The sequence below is a fragment of the Cololabis saira genome, chromosome 1 (genome assembly GCF_033807715.1).
Source record: "Cololabis saira isolate AMF1-May2022 chromosome 1, fColSai1.1, whole genome shotgun sequence".
Classification (NCBI taxonomy): domain Eukaryota; kingdom Metazoa; phylum Chordata; class Actinopteri; order Beloniformes; family Belonidae; genus Cololabis; species Cololabis saira.
In genome coordinates, this window is record NC_084587.1 from 51,859,499 (window position 1) to 51,885,288 (window position 25,790).

General features: G+C 43.5%; 1 protein-coding gene across 6 annotated transcripts in view; it reads left to right on the top strand.

Moving 5' to 3' along the window:
* Positions 1-12,965: 12,965 nt before the first annotated feature.
* htt (huntingtin) overlaps positions 12,966-25,790 on the top strand; it is an 82,437-nt gene continuing 69,612 nt past the window's right edge. For 4 of the 6 annotated variants that reach the window (XM_061725965.1, XM_061725991.1, XM_061725974.1 and 1 more), the window contains exons 1-11: positions 12,966-13,319; positions 15,343-15,426; positions 17,046-17,166; positions 19,635-19,694; positions 19,894-19,973; positions 21,781-21,919; positions 22,054-22,195; positions 23,232-23,410; positions 24,198-24,402; positions 25,216-25,263; positions 25,488-25,565. In XM_061725965.1, coding sequence (XP_061581949.1) covers positions 13,222-13,319; positions 15,343-15,426; positions 17,046-17,166; positions 19,635-19,694; positions 19,894-19,973; positions 21,781-21,919; positions 22,054-22,195; positions 23,232-23,410; positions 24,198-24,402; positions 25,216-25,263; positions 25,488-25,565 — 1,234 coding nt within the window. In that variant the 5' untranslated portion in view covers positions 12,966-13,221. The remainder of the gene's footprint in view (positions 13,320-15,342; positions 15,427-17,045; positions 17,167-19,634; positions 19,695-19,893; positions 19,974-21,780; positions 21,920-22,053; positions 22,196-23,231; positions 23,411-24,197; positions 24,403-25,215; positions 25,264-25,487; positions 25,566-25,790) is intronic. The other 2 variants (XM_061725982.1, XM_061726008.1) reach the window with 1 other exon arrangement.

A 25,790-nucleotide genomic window follows, 5' to 3' on the forward strand; every position in this document is an offset into this window, starting at 1 on the left:
TGCTGCTTTGCCTTGCTGGAGCTACCGTGTCGCTTCGGAGCTCCGTGACGTTCAGACGCCGTTTTGCTGCTGCATGACTGCTGGCGTCTGCTGCTTGCTCGAGCTAACCACCGCTGTCACGGCCGACCCGGCCCGGTTCGCTCTGCCTGGCTTGACTGTTGGCTGGCTGGGTGTATTGCTGCTCCGCACGCTGTTGCTTGCTGTTCAGCCACGTTTTAGTGTCTGTGTGTGCGCGCGTGTGCGCGTGTGTGTGAGAGAGAACAGTGTGGGAATTGGTTTATTGGTTCTGTTTATTTGTATTTTCTTTCATTAAGGAATTTATTTTTTAGTTTGTTTAGTTTCAGTTATTTCTTTTGAGGTATTTGTGATTTTGTATATTTTGGGTGGCCAATAAGTCATTGTTGAGCCTAATTACGTTTAATTTAAGTTTATTCATTTCTTTTTGTGTTAATTTGTTCCCTAACTGTCCTCTGGTTTCCCCCCTCTCAGGTGCTGAGCTGACGGTGGTGGATTGGTGTCCGGTGGTGGTGCCCCTTCCTTTTGTTGTGTGCTGTGTTTAAGTTTTTCACTTTATTTCTTTTATTGCACGTGTGGTGTTTTAGGTATCCCCTCTTAGTTGACCCATCCACACCAGAAAATCTCAGCCCTGATTGGTCCCCTTTTTAAAACCCCTCCCCTAGTGAATGATTTCCTTTTACTGATCATTTTTAAACAAGAAATATTTGAATAATAAAGCAAACCTATATTTTGTATAATTGAACGACTGTCTCTGCCTCACTTTGTGACGGACCTGAGTGCCTTTTCTCTTGAACTAGTGTACTTTAAATTCCCTGGGTGAAACTCCCAGGGTGGCGTTGTCTGGCAACATTAAAAACCCTTTTAAAATATAACTTTGACCAAAACTACCTCTTCGTGCCGCCACAGTGAGAAGTCATAGGAATGCACCTCAGTTTCACATAGAGAAACATTTAGTTAACAACACAGTTTACATATTCAGTTTGATTTTAAATTATTCTTTATATAATCAATCATAACAAGGGGAAACGGGTCAGCTCGTCTTCACACAGGAAGCTTTAATTTAATTCTAAACAGGTACACCACAGTTCTTTACTCTGATTCCTCATCATTTCATTTCTTATGTTACCAGACAAATGAATCATGTTAACTGTAAATAAATCACAACACTGAATGTTCACAAATGGCAACTTTATCGACAGAAAGAATTGTATTACTAATAGAGCTCATAGGTAGTAATCATGTCCCTGTTTGTTTTCATAGGGGCAGAGGATAACATTTCCGATTTCAAGTTGCCACTTGAGACATGTGGAAACACATGTGAATGCCAGGTGTGAACAGAGGCTCAGAGCTATCCACTAGAGATCAGATCACTCAGGACACATTTTAATAATGGATATAAACTGAGCCAAAACTCTAAACTCAGGAAAGCATATTCATCTCTTATGTTCTGATACTCAAACAATTGGAGCTTAACCAGCGAATTTCGGGAGCAGGACCACGCCTCAACCACGCCCCAACCACGCCTCAACCATGCCTCTTCCGGCACCACGCTTCCCCGGCATACCTTCAAATAGTAACCTAAACCTCAGTTCATCTTCGCTCTCGTTTTTTGCACCAGAGCCGAAAAAATCGTCAAAACCAGCACTCGCATCTCGAATCTTGAATCTCGAAAAGCTCCTTACCTGTCAGTCATGGATCTCGTCTCGCTGTCGCCATCAGACGATGATCTGTTTTCATGTGATCTCCAACATGTTTCGGAGGAGGAAAACTCCTCAGCCGCCGCCATGCCCGAAACACCGCTCTCCCGAGCCCGACAGCCGCCCAGAAAGCCGGCAAGCCGGCCAACTTCTGTCTCTTCAGCCGTCCACATCCCGCCCGGTTCATCCCTTCTGAACATCCGGCATTACTGCAGCTCACCGTCTTCCAGCCCTTCCAGCCCGCCTCCGCCATCGGAGGGAAGAGGACGCGGACAATCTGGATCAGCCCATAGCCGTCGTCGCAGGTCTCCGACTCCTTCTCCCACGAGGTTAACTCAAGCTCTGCACCATCGTCCCGACGACACAGGCTGCACAACCCGCTGGCAGTCCCAGCGTCACCACGCTCCGGCGAGAAACCCCGATGCCGGCCTTCACCAAACATCTCGGACTGGACCGTCGCCACACTCCAGAAAACACTCCGGGATAAAAGAATCCCCTTTCACCGCACAGATAACAAAGCCAAACTTTTCAACCACCTCATGTCCGCCTGCCAAGCCAACAGCTCACTTCCGGATGACGTCATCACGTCAACTCCGACAGCGCGCCGTGACGTCACCGCCCCCATTAAAGGGCCACTCCAACTAAACCCTCTGGTTCAAAAACAAAAAACCAATAAACAGAAGCAAGGTCAAAAAATAGCCAGCAGAAGAAGAAATACAGGTAAATCACCTACTTCAGCAGGAGCACACAGCCTCATCATCCCTGGAACTTCCAACTCCCATCCGGATTTCCACCCACACCAGCAGTCTCTTCCCTCCCTCCCCAAGGTCCCTGGCACCGGGTTGCCACTACAGCAGCTAGATCCGGCCGGGGTTTCTGGCACCGGGATGCCACTGCCCCACTCAGCCCACCTCCAGCACCTAATCCACCTCCAGCACCTACAACAGCTAACTGCAGCCGGGGTTACTGGCACCGGGATGCCACTACAGCAGCTAGATCCGGCTGGGGTTTCTGGCACCGGGATGCCACTACAGCAGCTAGATCCGGCTGGGGTTTCTGGCACCGGGATGCCACTGCAGCAGCTAGTTCCGGCTGGGGTTTCTGGCACCGGGATGCCACTGCCCACCTCAGCCCACCTCCATCAACTACATCAGCTAACTTCGGCCGGGGTCACTAGCACTGGGATGCTAGCACCCCCCGCCATGCCCTTCCAGCAGCCCCCCAGTTTCCTTCCTCAAACCGTTCCGGCCCCGCAGGCAACTACTCATTTCACCCTGTCCACAGCCAATCCCGCCGTCCATCATCCCAATGCTTTCGCTTCCCGCCCTTCTCCAGTTCCGGCCAACCTGCGTAAACAAATAATAGATGGTAACTACATTAATCTCGCACTCCTCCTCATGCCTTCCCTCCACCAACCACCCGCAGACGGACAGCTTCAAGACCATGAAGGGTGCCTCCACCCGAGAGGAAAGTCATCCACCCTTTCCAAAGAGCTCACACCCACCGAGTTCGCATACGCGTTCTCTCTCTACAGAGACGTCATGTGCTCCACTTTTCCTTTACGTCGCCAGGAACTGGACGACTATCTATCCAGCATCCTCAATCTGGCCCTCCGCTTCGGAGGAAACGGCTTCTACCTTTATCACATCCACTTCGCTTCCGAAGCTGCAGCTCGCCTCCAGCAGTTCAACGAAGCCACATACTGGGGCACACTAAACACCGAATTATATTGCCGCATCTTCGCCGCCCGCACAGCCCTAACATGTTCTTTGTGCGGTGCCGCTTCGCACCTAGCTTCATCCTGCTCCATTCCTGCCGATGCCGGGCCTCATTCCACCCGAGCGAGACCTTCAGCTTTCTCCCGGTTGTCGTCAGCAGGGCCGCCAGCACCCTTACTTCCTAAGCACACATCATCCAACCCATCCGTCAGCATTCCCGTAACCAAGGGCATCGATGCTAGAGGCAGGCCCATTATGCATCAAGGAGGCCGCTCCATTTGCAACAACTTTAACGACACCGGCTGCCATATGTCCCAGTGCCGCTTCCTCCATGTCTGCTCCTACTGTGGCGGCGGACACGCCCGCCCCGCCTGCCCGCACAACCCAACTTCGCAGAAACTAGGTGAGCATCTCTCTACACCTATCAACATTCCCGCTCTAGGGGTGGCACTTCGCAACCACCCTAATCCGTGCTTCGTTAAGTTCCTCGTCAAAGGGTTCAGTCAAGATTTCCACCCCGGCATCATCTCATCTCCGTCCTCATCTTTTGAATGCAAAAATCGACTGTCCGCCATAAACGAGCCGGAGTCAGTCGATCGCTTGCTCGCCAAGGAAGTTAAAGAAGGCTTCATGATCGGCCCGTTCACTCATCCCCCCTTCCCGAACTTTCGAATCAGCCCCCTCGGCATTGCAACCAGGAAATACTCAGGAAAGAAACGTATCATCGTCGATCTCTCAGCGCCTCATGGAAGTTCCATCCCAAGCATCAATAGCCTGATTCCAAGTGAAGACTTCTCCCTTCACTACGCCACCATCAACCACGCCATTGCCCTCATTAAACTCGCCGGGAAAGGGTCGTGGCTCTCAAAAGCGGATATCACCAGCGCTTTCAAGGTTCTCCCTATTCCCCCAGACTTCTGGCAATACTTCGGCGTCCGCTGGCGAGGTGCATACTACTTCGCAGTCAGGCTCATCTTCGGCTGCAAGAGCAGCCCCAAACTTTACGATACCTTATCAGAGGCCCTCTGCTGGATCCTCTCCAACAACCACGGCATTCCTTTCCTCGTCCATCTCTTGGACGATTTCCTCGTCATTACCCCTCCCTCATCGCCACCCGCTTCTGGCCTGGTCACCCTGACTTCCGTTTTCTCCGAACTCAGGGTTCCATTGTCCGCCGAGAAAACGGAGGGCCCCTCCACTTCCCTTGAATTCCTCGGAATCACTCTCGACACAGATCACATAATTAATAAAGGACGCTCCAACTCCTCATCCATCATGCCGTTCATGCGCCGCCTAGTCTGGCACTCAGTCATACATCAATACATCCTCCGTGCAGCACATGTCCCCGGTCACTCCAACACCATCGCTGACTCTCTTTCTCGTTTCTCATTCCAGAAATTCAGAAGCTTGGCCCCACATGCGGATCCCTCTCCAACACCGGTTCCTCCTTATTAGGGCCCGAGCACTTGCAGTGCGAAGGCCCTATTGTATTTGCAGGAATTTTTATTATTAGGGCCCGAGCACCTTCAGTGCGAAGGCCCTATTGTATTTGCAGGAATTTTTATTATTATTATTAGGGCCCGAGCACCTTCAGTGCGAAGGCCCTATTGTATCTGTAGGAATTTTTTCTTTCTTTTTCTTCTGACAAAAGGAAGGCCTTTTTGCCCCCCTAAACGTGCCCAAAAAGTCACCAAATTTTGCATGCAAGTCAGGCCTGGCGAAAAATTTGATATTTAATGGTTTGCATTAATGGGCGTGGCAAAATGGCTCAACAGCGCCCCCTTGAAAACTTTGTGCCTCAAGCCCCAGAATGCGGTATGTCGTACACGCACGAAAATCGGTACACACCTGTATCATGGCGCAACCGAAAGAAAAGTCTCTTGGCGTCATGCCCGAAACCGAACAGGAAGTCGGCCATTTTGAATTAGTTGTGTCATTTTGGCGAAATTTATGCCATTCCTTTGAAAGTTAATTCAGCCCGAACCGTAACGTGCACCCAAGTGTGTTATACATCAAAATGTGCGTCTCCATCCTCCGACTACACGCATTACTTTTCTCTTTCAAAAGCGTTACCGTGGCGATGCTAGACGCCAAAAAGCGCGGCCACCCTTCATCTGGTTGGTTCAGACAGAAAAAACTTTGCGCCTCAAGCCCCATAATACGGTTTGACGTACATGAACGAAAATTGGTACACTCCTGTATCATGTCGCAACTAAAAGAAAAGTCTCTTGGCGCCATGGCCGAAACCGAACAGGAAGTCAGCCATTTTGAACATTCTGAATTAATTGCGTAATTTTGGAGCAATATATGCCATTCCTTCGAGAGTTAATTCAGCCCGAACCGTATCGTTAACCCAGATGTGTTATACATCAAAATGTGCGTCTCCATCCTGCGACTACACGCATTACTTTTCTCTTTCAAAAGTGTTACCGTGGCGACGCTAGACGCCAACAAGCGGACCCCCCCTTCATCTGATTGGTCCATATTTGATAGTTCCCCAAAAGGCACCAAATTTGGCATGCAAGCCAGGCCTGGCGATAAATTTGATCTTTCATGGTTTGCATTAATGGGCGTGGCAAAATGGCTCAACAGCGCCCCCCGGAAAACTTTGTGCCTCAAGCCCCACAATACGGTTTGACGTACATGCACGAAAATCGCTACACACCTGTATCATGTCACAATAAAAGAAAAGTCTCTTGGCGCCATGGCCGAAACCGAACAGGAAGTCGGCCATTTTGAATAAATTGTGTCATTTTGGCGAAATTTATGCCATTCCTTCGGCAGTTAATTCAGCCCGAACCGTAACGTGCACCCAGGTGTGTTATACATCAAAATGTGCGTCTACATCCTGCGACACCACGCATTACTTTTCTCTTTCAAAAGTATTACCGTGGCGACGCTAGACGCCAAAAGGCGTGCCCCCCCTTCATGTGATTGGTCCATATTTGATAGTTCTCCAAAAGTCACCAAATTTTGCATGCAAGCCAGACTTGGCGATAAATTTGATATTTCATGGTTTGCATTAATGGGCGTGGCCTAACGGCTCAACAGCGCCCCCTAGAATACTTTTCTCTGCCATAACTTTTGAATGGTTTGACATAGAGAGTTGTGGGTGGTGTCATGGGACTCTGTAATGAGTCCTTAAGCTTCGTTGGCCTTAATTAGCCCCGCCCCTTCTTGTCATTGGTTGTCCCTTTTTTCTGCTATAACATTTTAATTGTTTGACATAGGAAGTCGTGGGTGGTGTCATGGGACTCTGTAATGAGTCCTTAAGCTTCGTTAGCCTTAATTAGCCCCGCCCCTTCTTCTGATTGGTTGTCCCGATTTTCTGCTGTAACTTTGGAATGGTTTGACATAGAGAGTCGTGGGTGGTGTCATCAGATTCTTTATGGAGCCCTTGACCTTCATTGGCTTAAATTAGCCCCGCCCCTTCTTCTGATTGGTTGTCCCGATTTTCTGCTATAACTTTTGAATGGTTTGACATAGGAAGTCGTGGGTGGTGTCATGGGACTCTGTAATAAGTCCTTAAGCTTCGTTGGCCTTAATTAGCCCCGCCCCTTCTTCTGATTGGTTGTCCCTTTTTTCTGCTATAACTTTTCAATGGTTTGACATAGGAAGTCGTGGGTGGTGTCATTTCTGATACTTATGGGGGGCGGTGGCCGTGAGTGCGAGGGCCCGTTCATTGCTGCTTGCAGCTTTAATTCTGCGTTGACTTTCAACGTGTAAACCCAGCACTAAGACCTCTGATCATCGAATCCCAGAATGCCATCATCAACAGCCTATCACCCACTACCTTATCAGCGTACTGGACCGCCTGGAGAAGTTTCTGTCAATTTCACATTAGACACAACATAACCTTCCCATCGTTTGACCTCATCACCCTGTCTAGCTACATCACCTACGCCCATTCCGTAATGGCTATTAAGACACAGACCATCAAAGTCTATCTCAGCGTTATCAATTTTTTCTCCAAGCTCCTAACCGGCAGTCCAAGCCCAGCCTCTAATCATCCTCAGGTTACCGCTCTTCTTAAAAGGAACCCTGGCTATTAAGACATGTAGGTCTTAAAAGATAAATGTTGGTATCAATTATAACAATGTGATATAAAAAACCTTTTTGATGTCTTCGTTTTTATAAAATTTGAAAATATAATTTAACATGTAGGTCGCCATTGTTGTTTACATTCTGGGTAGTGACGTCAGACGGTGGCTCCTGCTAACCCCCGAACACTGTTTTGACACCCAGAAACAGATGAAAACACAGCTAAACAGGTGACGGCGCACCAGAAACACAGATCAAAACACAGATAAACATTAAGGTGACGGCGCACCTACAAAAAAGTAAAAAAAAAAAAAAAAAAAAGTGCCGCACCATACAGCATGAACTACAAAAACACCATAAAACTCAGATAGACTAACAGACCACACGTTTCAACTAGCAGATAGCCAATGCTACAATAAAAACCCCAGCCAGATCTGGTGTCATTAAATTAAATAAAGATGTTCTTGCCTATTTGAAGCGAAGTCTGCGCCTCCCGTTTCGTCAAAGTCCCGGGCCAGTCCCCTCAGCCTCTGGTCTGTCATCACCCAGCATGAAGCCGGTTTTAGGGGGGGGCAGGGGTGGGCTATGCCCACCCAAACGTGCATCCCACCGGCGTCTCCATCCCGGCGGCGGAGAGCGGATGGCGGTGCGCTGCGGGCTCTAAAGCCCCGGCTATGCCGTCTACGGCGTAGGCTACGCCGTCTACGCAGGAGCCTAATGCACTGGTAAGATGCGCACGAAATTGATCATTTTTGCAGATCTCCCGTGCAACACAGAACTTTGATCCAGTTTGCCTGAACCGAGACGTCTTATGGGCTCCCTCGTCAGCCTCCACGGCCGGGAGAGTGCTGCTCATCTATGTTTTGGATACCTGTCCCAGTTAAACTAACGCAGCTTATCTTCCCAGAGCCACCGCTCTACGTCATCGCCCCCAGAATGCATTGCGCAGGTAAAACATGGCGCCTCCCGCAGGTCAAAATATGTGATAAACATTGTAGATTTTTAAAGCAATTAGATTATTTTATGTGTTTCTAACAACATATTTTAGTATAAGAGAACAATTGTGGCTAATTAGGGACTACATGTCTTAATAGCCAGGGTTCCTTTTAAAGGACTTCTTCGTCAAGAACCAGCCCAGAATCCACGCCGTCTTCCTCTTACTGCTAATTTATTAACAACATGTATCCACACCATCCGCTCCGGTTACAGCACCCCCCATGTCGCTCGAACCCTTGAAGCCATGTTCTTACTTGCCTTTTGTGGCTTCCTCAGATGCTCCGAATTCACTGCGCCCACCATCCACTTCAACCCACGCCGCCACGCATGCATCTCCGACCTGTCTTTTTTCTCTGACGACATCATCGTCTTCTACTTGAAGCAAACCAAGACTAATCAATCAGGTTCACCAACACCAGTCTTCTACTTTAAAGACCAATCACCTCTGAATACTTTCGAGACCCTGGCCTATTACTTGTCATTCCGGAAATCACAGGGCACGTCTTCGACAGATCCTCTTTTCGTGTCCGAGTCAGGACACGTCGTCACCAGATTCTGGTTTCACCATCACTTCCGTCAGATACTCTCTTTATCCGGTAGCTCTCCCACGCACTACTCCGGTCACTCCTTTAGGATCGGAGCCGCCACTTCAGCCTCCCGCAACGGCATCCCAGAGCACCTCATACAGCTCATGGGCCGTTGGTCCTCCCGAACCTACCACCGCTACATTCGCTCCGATCTTAGCGACCTCAGATCCGCTCAGTCCCATCTCCTTAAGTAATCGGTTTTGGGGGTCCGTCGTTGCCCGGGCGCTGCGCGGATTCCCTACCAGCTTCCCCACAACGCTTCGACCGAACCTCGGATCATCATTGCCATCATCATCGTCATCGCCATCATCATCGCCGTCATCATCTCTCAATAAATCAGTTAAACGTATCTCGTTGATGGCGTGGTCCTTGCTAGTGAATTGGAGCTTAACCAGCGAATTTCGGGAGCAGGACTACGCCTCAACCACGCCCCAACCACGCCTCAACCACGCCTCTTCCGGCACCACGCCTCCCCGGCATACCTTCAAATAGTAACCTAAACCTCAGTTCATCTTCGCTCTCGTTCTTTGCACCCCTCCCCCCCAACCCTTTCTCTCCTCCTTCTCCCTCTCTTTCTCTACCTCATCGAGTCCTAGGGGGTCCGTCGTTGCCCGGGCGCTGCGGCGGATTCCCTACCAGCTTCCCCACAACGCTTCGACCGAACCTCGGATCATCATCGCCGTCATCATCACCGTCATCATCACCGTCATCATCACCGTCATCATCGCCATCATCTCTCAATAAATCAGTTAAACGTATCTCGTTGATGGCGTGGTCCTTGCTAGTGAAATGATAATAATGCCATTAATGAAGGTCAGGTTGTAATATTTGCATCTTTATTTCAATTGTTAATCATGAAAAGATCAGTCATGATCACAAAACATAACATGAAGACCTTCTTTAAAAACTATTGAAAAACAGATTAAAAAAATCTGGCTAACACTGTTACATAAAATACCAAAAAAAGCTCAACACATTACAGCAAGATCTAAGAGCTGTCAATCACACATAAAAAGCATGTGAAAACATTGTTCCAGTCATGAACATAGTGAATGAACCAGAAAACCTGAGCAACCAAAGAATTTTATTACAGAAAATGTGGTCTAAAAATATGAATAATTAGCAAATACCCACAGCAATGATTAGTACAATGGAAAGACTAGGAAACTACTAGTGACTTTATTGTCACAAAGCATCTACTGTAGCTGTATTTATATAATTACAAAGGATAACTAGAGAGGGAAAAAAGGAAGTGTCTTTATATATCTGTAGGTGAAGTTTAACTTCTACATTTTATATTGTTTCTGGGAAGGTGTTTTAAGCTGTTAAATTCCTGTAGCCAACTTTGAACGTGCTTCCTGTTTTAAGCAGTAACCACCGGTTCACCATGTTTCACCAGCAGATGCTATTTTCAACAATTTTATTTAAACAGGCTGTTTTTTCTTTTTTTTTGTCCTGACTGACGCTGTGCTTCAAACACAGAGGGACACGATGAGCGCTATTATATTATAAGTCTGATATGTGATGACATTAAGAGTATGACATGAATCTGGCTTCATTTCACCACCTAACCGCCTGCGTCGCCAGTTCCACATATCTTCAAAATGTTCGTCAAAGTTTGCGTAAAGATACGCACATTTTCCTGTTAGTTTTTTTTCTTAAAACCCAACCTTTGCGTAGAAGGTGGAGTGTGCATCTTTCAAGCCCTGTTTTGTGTGCACGCAAGCTTTATAAATGAGGCCCCTGGGCATTGCTGCCCTCTACCAACCCCGGGAGGGCCCTGCACTGAGCTCAGGTCCCCGACCTTATCCTGAGGAGTGAACAGCTTCTTTTCACCAGACAGGGTGGGGTTTCTCTGGCTGGACGTAGCGCGTGGAAGGATCACGTTATTACGGCCAGATACTCCCCACCCCATCTGGTGCCCCGGTTGGCCAGAGGGTATGTTTTTGTGAGGGTAGTTCATATTAGCTACCAAGGGAACACGGGGAGAACATGCAAACTCCACACAGAAAGGCCCTTTCACCAACCCCACCCAGGGTTTGGGCGCTGAAGTCATGGGGGAACTAACACGCACTTCAGCGCCCACAGCGTCCCCGGCGGGAATCGAACCCAGGACCTTCTTGCTGTGAGACGGCTGCACTATCTGCGCCACGGTAGCAAACTACCAAGGCTTTTAACAAAACCAACAACGTGCTTCCCAGTTTGTATCAGGGGATAGAAAGGATTTCCCTCCTCAGCTTCTGTTCTGGCCTCAGTCTCATATTTGGACTGCGGTTTCTCCTTTTGCTCTCTGACTTCCTGTTCCTGCTGCTCTTTTAATTCCTGCTGCTCTTTTAATTCCATCATAGTTGCCAACTCCTTTTGTCTATCCTCTCTCTCCTTCTCTCTTTCTGCATTTCTCCTGTCCCTCTCTCTTTTTTTCTCCTCATCCATCTCGAGGCCGGTTTTAGGGGGGGGCAGGGGTGGGCTGTGCCTACCCAAACGTGCGTCCTGCCCACCCAATCAAAGTTATGGGGATCCTTTATTTTTTTATAATTTTATTTTTTTTATAAATATAAAAAAATATCACAGAATATCTGTACCATTTCTGATTGGGTCGGCACTGCGCATCATTTTTAGACACAACAATGAACGCATACCACAAAAGTTGTGTCTCGGCGGAGGGACCGGACGTCCCAGCAAAATGAGAAACAGAGAAATTCAGAACAGCAGACAGAGCACACACTGAAGGCTGATTTATGGTTCCGCGTTACACCAACGCAGAATGGTGCGCGTCGTCGCGTACCCTACGCCGTACCCTACGCCGTACCCTACGCCGTACCCTACGCCGTACCCTACGCCGTACCCTACGCCGTACCCTACGCCGTACCCTACGCCGTAGCCTACACCATGGCTCCAGAGCCTGCAAAGCACCGCAGCGCACCGCCCTCGCCGGGATGGAGACGCCTCTCTCCATCCCGGCCCATGCCGTGCAGGCTCTGGAGCCACCAGCCTGCCGCGGGACCTTTTAAATCCACGCAGAGCCTACGCCGTAGTTTACGATTGATTGATAAAAAAAAAAAAAACAGCAAACAAATTAAATTAAAAAAAAAAAAGGCAAAAAACATAAAATAAATGCAGCCTCAACAGGGCACACGCCAGTGTCCTATTTGTGCCGGTGTTCTGCCATTTTTTGCTGCTTTGCCAAAAATGCTACCTAATGGTTTTCTACCTTTGCAGAGCTACAATTTTTGTGTTTTGTTTTTTTCTGTTTTACTCTCTAGCCCACTTCCTTTCCCCCCAAGTGGTCCTTGTCTCTTGCCAGGCCGTCATTGTAAAAAAGAATGTTCTTAATGACCTGCCTGGTTAAATGAAGGCCAATGACTGAATGAATATCGAATAAAGACATTTTTTATTTATTTTTATTTCTCTTTATCGTATAATGTTCACAAAGTGTAATGCAATTCATGTCATGGGTAGTGTATTTTGATGTATCAAATACTCAACATCCCATATTAGGCTATCCATTTTACATCGTGCAAGAAATGATTGGCAGGGCAATCAAACTTTGAAAATCGACTGTGCGCGTGCGCAGAACCACAAAGTAGCATTTCTCGGCAGGTAGCAAGGATTTTTCATTTTTCAGACAATAAAATAACTGAAATCTTAAAAAAGGTTCAAATATGTTATTTTGTTACTTGAAATGTTTATGTAAAATATGCTTTGTAGATGAGAAAATATGTTTTTCTATTTTTTCTTATTTTTGTGAGGGGGGGGGGGGTATTTATTGTTTTTCGGCACTACCTTGTTCGCCGCCCCGCCCCGCCCCGCCCCCTCCGCCGTGTGATTGGTCAGTTCCTCCGCACCGCCCCGCCCCCTCCGCCGTGTGATTGGTCAGCGTCCCGCCCGCTACTTCCTGGTGAGATTAGCCTGGAGGAGCGCAGCGCAGCTTCAAAGATGACACATTTAAGCAAATATTTCGTACATATGCGATGACCACTGTGAAACAATAAGAGATATCCTGTAAGAAGACAAGTGCGGAGAGCAGGCGGTAGCGGGTGGGAGCACCTCCGGTCCCTCTCCGCAGCTGGACCGGTCCCCTGTGTGCTGGTTAGCCGGTTAGCTCCCGAGGTAAACACGGGCCGGTGCAGCAGCTGAGCTGCTAGAGCTGCTAGAGCTGCTAAGATGGCCACCATGGAGAAGCTGATGAAGGCCTTCGAGTCTCTGAAGAACTTCCAGCAGCAGCAGGGGCCGCCCACGGCAGAGGAGCTCGTTCACAGACAGTGAGTGGTTCTGTTCTGCAGGAGTTCTGCAAGAGTTCTGCAGCAGGCTCGGTGCTGCTCACGCCTCTGCACATCACCAGGGCTTGGATTTCAATGGGATACACTCAGTACTCGAGTTGTAAAAAACAATCAGGTGGATTTTATCATATGGGGACAGAGAATTTGTGTTGATTACAAATAATATAATAGATTACAAATAATAGCACTGACCAAAACACCTGCAGAAATACTGCAGGAATGACATAGCAGCAGTTAAATGCAGCCTTCTGTAAGCTTTAAATATCCACTGGGCTTACATCAAATACATCAAAACACAACAATAAAAAACACTTTTCTGAACTTATCAATATGACTCTGTCCTTCACAGGATAAGTAAAATGGATCACTGCAAACACTCAAAATCTTAACAAGAATATTTGTCTTATTTCTAGTTAAAATGTCTCATTTTAGTAAAAAAAATCTCATTACACTTAAAACAAGACTCATCACTGGAAAAAAACAACAATTTTCACCTGTTTCAAGTAGATTTTCACTTGAAATAAGTAGAAAAATCTGCCAGTGGAACAATATTTTTTTGCTTGTAATGAGAAGATAAATCTTGTCCCACTGGCAGATTTTTCTACTTATTTCAAGTTAAAATCTACTTGAAACAGGTAAAAATTGTCAAATAAGTTATTTTTCTGGTGATGACTCTAAATGTTGAAATAGCAGTAAAACCACATTAATTGATGAAATGACATAAGGGATGGAAAGGGGGGATGGCAGTTTTACAGGGGGGATGATTTGGACCGTTTTTATTTAATTGCCATCCCCCCTCAACTCGAGTACTGGATACAAATTATGCTTGCGATTTATAAATACCATTAGGGTAAATAACATTTTAGATATATTTGGTGGGAGCAGTGTGTCTGTACAGGACTGTCTCAGAAAATTTGAATATTGTGATTTTCTGTAATGCAATTACAAAAACAAAAATGTCATACATTCTGGATTCATTACAAATCTACTGAAATATTACAAGCCTTTTATTATTTTAATATTGCCATCATGGTTTACAGCTTAAGAAAACTCAAATATCCTATCTCAATTTAGAAAAATTAGAATATTCTGGGAATCTTAATCTTAAAATGTAAGCCATGATCAGCAATATCAAAATAATAAAAGGCTTGCAATATTTCAGTTGATTTGTAATGAATCCAGAATGTATGACATTTATTTTTTTAATTGCATTACAGGAAATAAAGAACTTTATCACAATATTCTAATTTTCTGAGACAGTCCTGTATACTTAGTTTAGTTTATTGGTCCTTTCAATTCCCACAAACCCAAAGTACAAGTGTAATTCGTCAGTGTTATACAAAAAAATATATAGAGCTTCTGAATGCTGTCAGGAAGTGTTTTATTGTTGATTTTGAACATAAATTATACTTAAGGCTTCTTCCCCTGTTAACATGACTGTTAACAGGGGAAGAAGCCTTAAGTATAGACACACTACACCCACCAAATATATCTAATATATCGAGTAGTTGACCATCTTGACAATCATTGAGCTCATCTTCTGCGAAACATCTACACAGCTTATCGTCAGATAAGCTTTGCAGATGTTTAGCAGAAGATGAGCTCAATGATTGTCAAGATGGTCCAAGCTCATGTGAAAAGGAATTAATACTTTTGTTATTAATCGCACTGTATTTTGGGACCTATAAACTAGTAAGTATTCCCAAAATTGTAATGTACAAAAGGTAACTAAATAGTTACAAGTTTGAGGGCTACCGTGAAGGTTCAGAGAAAGTGTTGCAGATTATTGATAATAATAGCACAATGTCATGAATCTCTGAAGTTGTTTTTCCTCATCCCTTGGTGTTTAAAAGAATAAAGTATTACTACTATTCTACTAGTTACTCCCGCCCCTTCACAATATGAAAAGTAGTTTGGTAATTATGTGATAGCATGTACGTGATTTGGAAATGTAAGCCTTTAAAAATCTACATTTTTTTTGACTAACTTCCCAATTTTTCCACAGAAAAAAGGAGCAAGCTACAACAAAAAAGGACAGGGTGACCCACTGCTTGACGATATGTGAAAATATTGTGGCTCAGTCATTGAGGTAGGTCTTGAATATGTAACCAGAATGAGTTTTGATTACATTTTTAGGGCTTCTAGTCGTGAGAGAGACAGACAGACAGACCCCAGGAGTATAATAATAATAATAAGTTTTATGTTTGTTTAATGTTTTATGTAAAGCACTTTGTGTTGCATTTTTATATATGCATGAAAAGTGCTATATAAATAAAGTTTGTTGTTTTTTGTTGTTGTTGCATTCAGATTAGGGATTGTATGGGAGCCAATTTCTCCATTAGCCAGTATTTAGCATGATGTATTTGGCTTGTTTTCATAGGATACCTGTATACCAAATTAAAATGCAAGTACCAGCATGCAACACAAAAGTGTGCTGGACATCCTTTTTCACCTTGGGCCGGGGGCAGGCTGCAATTGATTGTCCCCCTGTAAAAAAAACAAAAAAACAAAGAAACAGAGTAGTTGTGTTGACCACATTGCATTATGAGTATCATTGTGCCTTGTTTTCTGTTGCCTTCCTTGAATAGTTGTGGCTTTATTATGTTTGTACAGGTTTGGCAATTGTTTATATTCAGCATTAGTGCATCATTAGACTCCTTTTTTTTTTCTTGTTTGAATTTTAAGAATCGAGACCATAACTTAAGTTGATTGGACGAACAACGATTCCTCGTTCCCATTTGCTATCACGTGATTTACATTCTACCAGATTAAGCCTGATATACGTGTGTTTTGAGTCTTGCGTCTTGCCTGGTACGTGTCCACGATCACCTCTCTTATAAGTATAATGATGTGAACAGCATGAACTTATATTTAATCCATGAAGCATCACGATCTGATTCCTCTGCTGCAGAAATAAAGACAAGTTGTTCCAGCGTGATTATCGAATTGAAAATGTGAGAAGTAAGGAGCAAAGTAACTCGGAGTTATGCAGCCACAGGAGGAGAGACGGGTCTAGATCCCGGGAGGAGAGACGGGTCTTAGTCCCGGTCCATCACTGGAGAAACACTTTCTGGACCTGCAGCTCCTACAACTGACTCCATATCAGACTCTGAAAGTTGCCTAAACATTCAATTAAAACTTTATTCATTCATTGCTGAATCACATCAGTTCGTACCAACCAACCTTTCAGTGACATGTTAGTTTTATTTTAAAAGAACCGGCCCTTTGCCTCAAATTGTCTTTTAAAGTTTGTCTGTTCAGACACAGTTATGGGATGTTTAGGATCTGGCTTTTATCTCCAGTACTCGTCCCATATGGTCGTCATGGTGACAGAGATGTCGGACCTGTAGCAGCTCCAGCTGATGCATCATGTTGGTCTGAACCGGAGCAGCTGGTCCAGTTCAGGGCAGAGATCCAGAAGATCCTCTTGGTACCTAAACCAGCTGATGGTCCAGTCTTAGTCCTGGACTCTTACCTTATTTTTATTTTCAGCTTTATGTTCAGATCATGTGGTTGATTGTGAGATTGTTGCGGCTTCCTGAACTCACTTGTATGCAAATCAATTCTTGACATTTATTAAAAAATATCGAAAAAGGACGCTGTAGGTGTTTCATGGTAAAACATGTTAAAAATAAACGTGGACAAGTTTAATATATAGATTTTTTTTTTTGTCATTTGTCTGACCTCTTATGTCTATCTTCAAAATAGAACATCTCCAGAGTTCCAGAAATTGCTTGGCATCGCCATGGAGATGTTCCTTCTCTGCAGTGATGACAGCGAGTCAGATGTCCGGATGGTTGCTGATGAGTGCCTGAACAAAATTATTAAAGTGAGCAACATCACACAACTTCTTAAATTTAATGCTGAACCGTCCAATATTTTTGTTTGGTTCGTCAGGTGGCGACATGATTAGTGCCACAAATTGCCCAGTCAATCATCACTCACACTGACTCTAACATGAATGACCAAGTTTAAATTATGTTTATACAAGAATAATAAAAATGACTGTTGGGGAACAGCAAGTAAACTGAATTTTATTTTTTGGTTGGTTGTTAAAATTCGCTTTCACACAAAAACTGAGGCTAAATGTTAGTTGTGATGACCAGTCTGACATATGTAGCACTCAAAACAGGATTCAGTAATTTGGTCAGTTTAGGCAAATGCTGTCTTGGAATTTAACAAAGTAATTACTATCAGTAAAACCAAATATAAAGTGTCCCAATCCTGCCATAATTATGAGTATTGCTGCCACCAACTTGCACTTATTCCTCCTGGTGATTCCTCATGCCCACATCAATTTAAACTGTTTTAGTTTTTTTCTCTGTGTGTGGAACAATAACCAAGACACAGCAGCATAGCTTGAGTATTGCATTGATAAACCATATTAAGTTCAGCACTATAACTCTCAAGGTACCAGTACTAAATCAAAGAACACTGAAACAAAACCACGTTGTTTTTAGATTGCACACCGAACACGCAACATAATGAAATAACAGTAGCGATCAAGTTTATTCTGTGTTTTCACATTCATAGGTTTACATTCTCCAATAATAAACTTAGCACAAAAAGTAGGGAACATTTGTGGCAAATGATATAATTCAATTTTATTTGTATAGCGTCTATTACAACAGAAGTGGTCTCTAGGATCTTTCCAGAGACCCAGAACATGATCCCTGAGCAATTATTACATAAACAATGGCAGGTAAAAACTCCCCCAGTGGGAGAAAAACCTTAAGCAAAACAGTGGCAAGAAAACGTCCCCTTTTAGGAGGAAAGAAACCTGGACCAGGACCTGGATCATAAGGGGGGACCCTCCTATGGAGGCCAGCTGCAGGCCCGAGCTCCTTAAGCTCTGGCCTGCAAACGTGCACAAAAGAGAAAAATAGGGGGGGGGGGGCAGACCAGCACAACAAACTACAAAAACAATGGAGAACAATGATGGCTATGAGATAAAGGAAAGAGAAGGAGGGGTGATGTTCACCACTCAGTGGATCATGTCGGTGCCCCCCTGCAGCAGAGGCCTATAGCAGCATATCTACCACCAAGCTGTTTGAGACTAACTATTATAGCCTTATTCTATAGCTGCAGCTATGACTACTGACTCTAACACACTAGAGTTTACACTAACTAGAGGTTTACTAACATTAACTAGAGGTTTACTAAACACTAACTAGAGGTTTACTAAACACTAACTAGAGGTTTACTAAACACTAACTAGAGGTTTACTAAACACTAACTAGAGGTTTACTGACACTAACTAGAGGTTTACTAAACACTAACTAGAGGTTTACTAACACTAACTAGAGGTTTACTGACACTAACTAGAGGTTTACTAACACTAACTAGAAGTTTACTAAACACTAACTAGAGTTTTACTAAACACTAACTAGAGGTTTACTAACACTAACTAGAGGTTTACTGACACTAACTAGAGTTTTACTAAACACTAACTAGAGTTTTACTAAACACTAACTAGAGGTTTACTAACACTAACTAGAGGTTTACTAAACACTAACTATAGGCTTTACTAAAAAGGTTTTCAGTTTGGTTTTAAAAGGTGGAGGTGGTGTCAGCCTCCTTAACCCAGATTGGAAGTTGGTTCCATAGTAACGGTTCCTGATAGCAGAACGCCCGTCCTCCAAATCTAGATTTGGATACTATAGGAACTACGAGTAAACCTGCACTCCGAGAACGGAGAGCTCTGCCAGGAACATAAGGCACTATCAGGTCTTGCAAATAATGTGGAGCTAAGCTGTTTTGGGCAAGTAATAAAATTTTAAATTGGATTCTGAATTTTACGGGTAACCAATGGAGCGACGGTAACACTGGAGAGACGTGGTCTCTCCTGCTGATTCCTGTCAGCACTCGCGTTGCTGCATTTTGGATCAGCGGGAGGATATTCAGAGAATTGCTTGTACATCCTGCTAATAACACGTTACAGTAATCTAGTCTAGAAGATACAAATGCATTAACTTGTTTTTCTGTATCATAATCTAAGGAAGAACTTGTTAAATCTTTCATGTATGCAACCCACATACTCTGTTATGCTGCTCATACATGTTCCTTACAAATGCGGCTCCATTAAAAAGGGAAGAAACAGGCTTTCCAGCGGTAATAAAATAATCTACTAAACACATTTTCTTACTGTTTGTGCTAAGTTTAATATAGAAAAACATACATCATTAGTTGTAACAATGAGAATAGATTAGTAGTTTGTATAAAATATGCACACCTGTATACATCACAACTCTGACTCATTTATGTTTCTCATGGTGATATCTTGACTTTATTTTTTAGGCACTGATGGAATCAAACTTGCCTAGACTGCAGCTGGAACTGTACAAAGAAATAAAAAAGGTAGTACCGAGAGGGGTTTATAGTTTGAGCTGTTTTTTCTTTTTTTATATTCCTCTACAACAGCACTCCTCCACGTATAATAATTGTACATTGTTTTTGTACATTGAAAGTTATATTTCAAATGTTTTTTTTTTTTCTTGGAAGATTTTGTGATTTTTACCGGTGGTGATGTTAAAAAGAGACTTGTCTGTGACAACAGAATGGCGCCTCTCGGAGTCTCAGGGCAGCTTTGTGGAGGTTTGCTGAGCTTGCCCACCTCATCCGACCGCAGAAATGCAGGTATACACAAAAAGTCAGATAATTACTCCGTTTACTGTGCTGCCTGGTAACCAGTACTCGAGTTGTAAAAAAAAATCAGGGGGGATGGTGGATTTTATCATATGGGGGACATTTTTCTGAACTTATCAATATGCCTCTGTCCTTCACAGGATAAGTAAAATGGATCACTGCAAAAACTCAAAATAAGAATATTTGTCCTATTTCTAGTTTAAATGTCTCATTTTAGTAAAAAAATCTTATTACACTTAAAACAACAATTTTCACCTGTTTTAAGTAGATTTTCACTTGAAATAAGTAGAAAAATCTGCCAGTGGAACAATATTTTTTTGCTTGTAATAAGAAGATAAATCTTGTCCCACTGGCAGATTTTTCTACTTATTTCAAGTGAAAATTTACTTGAAACAGGTGAAAATTGTCAAATAAATTATTTTTCTGGTGATGACTAAATGTTGAAATAGCAGTAAAACCACATTCATTGATGAAATGACATAAGGGATGGAAAGGGGGGATGGCAGTTTTACAGGGGGGATGATTTGGACTGTTTTTATTTCAGGGGGGATGCCATCCCCCCTCAACTCCAGTACTGCTGGTAACTGTTGTCATCCTAGGGATGACACAGACATTGTTGAAGTCACATTGATTCGTGCAAGTTTAAAAGATGTCATTTGAAACATTTAATTGCTCAATGTATGTGCTAAGAAATGATTCATATAATCTGTAGATATGTTTGTAAATATGATGCAGTTGTTTTCCAACTGCAAGTTATTGACCCAAACCCTGCCACAGTGACCTTGATGTACAATGTAAAAATCAAAGTGTGCTGAATTTACAGTGAATACACAATAAAAGTGCTGTAGTGTGAATACGTTTGTGAGGGATGACAAGGATAAAGGTCAGTGCTGTACAAGTGCAGATCATTTACAATCTGACATTAGTATGACAAAACCGTCTTCCCTCCTGGAATTAAAAAAAAAAAAAGTTGGGCGTATGTGGACACTGTACAGTACATGTTTAGCCCCGTCGCAATAGAGGGAATGTGCATGACGTCACAGATGCAACTTCACAGCGGGTTACGCCCACTGAGTGTCAGAAAGACTGAGTGTCAGAAAGACTGAGTGTCAGAAAGACTGAGTGTCAGAAAGACTGAGTGTCAGAAAGACTGAGTGTCAGAAAGACTGAGTGTCAGAAAGACTGAGTGTCAGAAAGACTGAGTGTCAGAAAGACTGAGTGTCAGAAAGACTGAGTGTCAGAAAGACTGAGTGTCAGAAAGACTGAGTGTCAGAAAGACTGAGTGTCAGAAAGACTGAGTGTCAGAAAGACTGAGTGTCAGAAAGACTGAGTGTCAGAAAGACTGAGTGTCAGAAAGACTGAGTGTCAGAAAGACGTATCGTTTTACAGACTGCCGAAAAATAAGCTTAAGAGAGACAAATGGATCACTGCAATTCACAGAAACAACTGGATTCCAGGCACCGAAACGTGGATTTGCGGTTCCCATTTTGTATCAGGTAATGTTGGATTTTTGGGTAGCTAACGTTAAACGGTCAAATCATAAAGTTCGGTGTCCTCATCACTTTAATTTCTACAACAAATCCTGCCTTGAAGTCGGACCAAGCGTCAAGACTTTTATCTGCCTTCAAGCTTTGCTTCGTGTATTTCCCTGGTGTAGAAATTAAGTACATATAAATATCAGGAAACTGGATTGGTGGTCAAATATTAATGTCCATGGACCACTGGTTCTTGGTAACTGTACGGGTCTCTGTCAAGTGTGTCATAACTGTCTCTTTTCCCGGCCTCTCTTGTGGTGCAGACCGTACCTGGTCAACCTCCTACCATGCCTCACCAGAATAGCGAAGCGGCAGGAGGAGTCGGTGCAGGAGACGCTGGCTGCAGCAATGCCTAAGATGATGGCAGCCTTGGGACACTTTGCTAATGATGGAGAGGTCAAGGTAATGCCCTCTGAATCCCAGAACATGTTTCGTTTATAGTTGCTCTGTGCAGGACACATTTGTACACATCTGGTTTCACTGGATTCAGGGGTCATTGGAGTTCTGCCCTTTTTTTTTTTTTTTCCTTCCTCCAGGTGCTGCTTAAGTCCTTTATCGCCAACCTGAAGTCTTGCTCCCCCACGATCAGACGGACGGCAGCCAGCTCCGTTGTCGCCGTGTGCCAACACTCCAGACGCACCAGCTACTTCTTCACATGGCTTCTCAATGTGCTGCTGGGTAGGTCAATAAGGACACTCACACACAGATGTTTGACATGTCACTTCCCTGTTTTGTCCCTCTTAAAACTTCCCAGTAAATTATTTTCAACAAAGCTATTTAATTTGTTATAGAAGGTATGCATTGACGTCACTTTCCCACTGGATCCCCCCTTACTCGCACTGAGTGGCAAAAACAGCTGCAATTAGTGGAGAAGACGGAATAACAGCTAATTATCGGCTTAAATTAAAGGCAGTTGGACTTGACAGTGACCCGTACAGTTACCCCAAGAACCAGTGGTCCATGGACATTAATATTTGGTACAGTTACCAAGAACCAGTGGTCCATGGACATTAATATTTGGTACAGTTACCAAGAACCAGTGGTCCATGGACATTAATATTTGGTACAGTTACCAAGAACCAGTGGTCCATGGACATTAATATTTGGCCACAAATCCAGTTTCCTGATGTTTATATGTACTTAATTTCTACGCCGGGGAAATACACGAAGCAAAGCTTGAAGGCTTACAAAAGTCTTGACGCTTGGTCCGACTTCAAGGCAGGATTTGTTGTAGAAATTAAAGTGATGAGGACACCGAACTTTATGATTTGACTGTTTAGCGTTAGCTACCCAAAAATCCAACATTACCTGATACAAAATGGGAACCACAAATCCACGTTTCGGTTGTTTCCAGTTGTTTCTGTGAATTGCAGTGATCCATTTGTCTCTGTTAAGCTTATTTTTCAGCAGTCTGTAAAACGATAACTCTGATTTCTTGCTAAATCTATGAGTACAGTCGATCGCACAACAGCTCTTTCCCATTTTAGATGTTTTCCAGTTGCTCAAACTGAAAGTTTACGCTGCCACTCAGTCTTTCTGACACTCAGTCTTTCTGACACTCAGTCTTTCTGACACACTAATGGGAATAACCCGCTGTGAAGTCGCATCTGTGACGTCATGCACATTCCCTCTATTGAACTAGTTTAGCTGCTGGACAAACGCAGTCCATTTAAATAAGGAAGTCCACAAACTCTGTCCTCTCCTTGTCCTTCAGGTCTGTTGTTTCCAGTAGACGAGGAACATGCCAGTCACCTCATCCTGGGGGTGCTGTTGAGTCTCCGCTACCTGATGCCCCTGCTGCAACAGCAGGTCAACACCACCAGCCTCAAAGGGAGCTTTGGAGTCATGAGGAAGGAGGCTGATGTCCAGCCAACACCTGAACAATTGCTTCAGGTAGATGTGTGTGTGTCGGAGAAAGAGAACGGGCATGTGTGTGTTGCTCACAGAGGTGTCAAGTAACAAAGTACAAATACTTCATTACCTTACTTAAGTAGACATTTTGGTTATCTTTACTTCACTGGAGTAATTATTTTTCAGACGACTTTTTACTTTTACTCCTTACATTTTTACGCAATTATCTGTACTTTTTACTCCTTACATTTTAAAAACAGCCTTGTTACTCTATTTCATTTCGGCCTTTAAATAAAAACTATCCAGTTAAATTGCTCCATCCGGATAGAGTGAATTTGGTTGTGGTTGTTTCAGATGTTCTTGTCCAGTTTTGTTCTTACATCCGTTCCCTCAGATTCCTGCAACTAAACTTGGATGTACATTCCAATAAAGGTTAGGATAAATGATAACATGCCTCTGAAGTTTGACTTTTTGCACCATTACAATACTTATAGGCAACTAGTCATCATATCTCCTGCTCTCTGAAACACATGTTAATGCTCAATAGTACACATATATGGCTTTAATATATTTACATTATACTAAGATGCATTCATTTTCAATGGCTTTTTTCCCCCTTACATTACTTTTACTTTTATACTTTAAGTAGTTTTGAAACCAGTACTTTTATACTTTTACTTGAGTAAAAAACTTGAGTTGATACTTCAACTTCTACAGGAGTATTTTTAAACTCTAGTATCTATACTTCTACCTGAGTAATGAATGTGAATACTGAAGACACCTCTGGTTGCTCACCCTTATCCTCCCTTTCTGTGTGTGTTTTCTGCAGGTGTATGAGCTGACCCTGCAGTACACCCAGCACTGGGATCATAACGTGGTCACTGCTGCTCTGGAGCTCCTGCAGCAGATGTTCAGGACTCCTCCTCCAGAGCTGCTGCACATGCTCATTACAGCCAACAGCATTCCACACTCCACCGTGTTCCGCCAGGACGCCGAGAGCCGTGCACGTTCTGGCAGCATCCTGGAGCTCATCGGTAATGTCTTCAATAAATGACTATATAATTTCTATATGTGAATAAGGTAGTCCGTCTTGTGGCCTTTTGTAATATGTACTATGCAATATTTATATACAGGACTGTCTCAGAAAATTAGAATATTGTGATAAAGTTCTTTATTTTCTGTAATGCAATTAAAAAAACAAATGTCATACATTCTGGATTCATTACAAATCAACTGAAATATTGCAAGCCTTTTATTATTTTAATATTGCTGATTATGGCTTACAGTTTAAGATTAAGATTCCCAGAATATTCTAATTTTTTGAGATAGGATATTTGAGTTTTCTTAAGCTGTAAGCCATGATCGGCAATATTAAAATAATAGATGGCTTGCAATATTTCAGTTGATTTGTAATGAATCCAGAATGTATGACATTTTTGTTTTTGTAATTGCATTACAGAAAATCACAATATTCTAATTTTCTGAGACAGTCCTGTATATGTGAATAAGATTGTCCATCTTGTGGCCTTTTGTAATATGTACTATGCAATATTTATATAGTCGCTTAATATTTTGCCTATTTTATTTCTGTTGGCCTCTAATGTCTTCATTCACATTGGTCATATTCATACTGATGCTTCTATACTATTAACTTCAACACTTGCCTGTTTGTGGCCTTTTCTTTGCTCCTTAACTAATTTGTTATAGCCAAAAAATAATATATCTTTTGAACAACTTTAATAGAAGTTGGGTATCCCTTTTCTTTTTTTCCCTGCAAGTCTTAAGGCTTTGCTGCTTTTCTCCTTCTTACCTCCTGTTTCGTTTCGTCTTTTCCCTGCCATTTCCAGCAGGGGGAGGGTCTTCCTGCAGTCCACTCCTCCTCAGGAAACAGAGAGGTGAATTGTCTATTTATCTTCTGCTCTGCTGGACCGCTCTGTTTCACCAGGGCATAAGCAGCTACACCATCACCTACGCCTCTGGATATACCTTCACTCTTGATATGCTTAACTTATCTTTTTATATAATAAACCTTGTATGTATGTAACTGTTGTATCCATCATAAAGGTTGGTGTTAATGCTGATTGATGCCTGCAGTTAAGAATAAATGTGTGTCTTTCAGGTAAAATTATTTCTGGGGAGGAGGATGGGTTGGAAGATGACACTGAGAGAGCAGAGGTCGCTGCTGGAGCCTTCACAGGTGGGAACTAGCAGGGAAATACCATATAACTATGATTTGTGAACATCTTTATAGAGGGAATGCGCATGACGTCACAGCGGGTTACGCCCACTGAGTGTCAGAAAGACTGTAATCGCTTTTCCAAGTCTTTTATCCCCTCTGCTGTTCGGCTATTAAATTTAAATTCATCCTTATGAATTTGTTTGGAATGTGTATTTAGGTACCTTGTACCTTCTAGGAATGTGT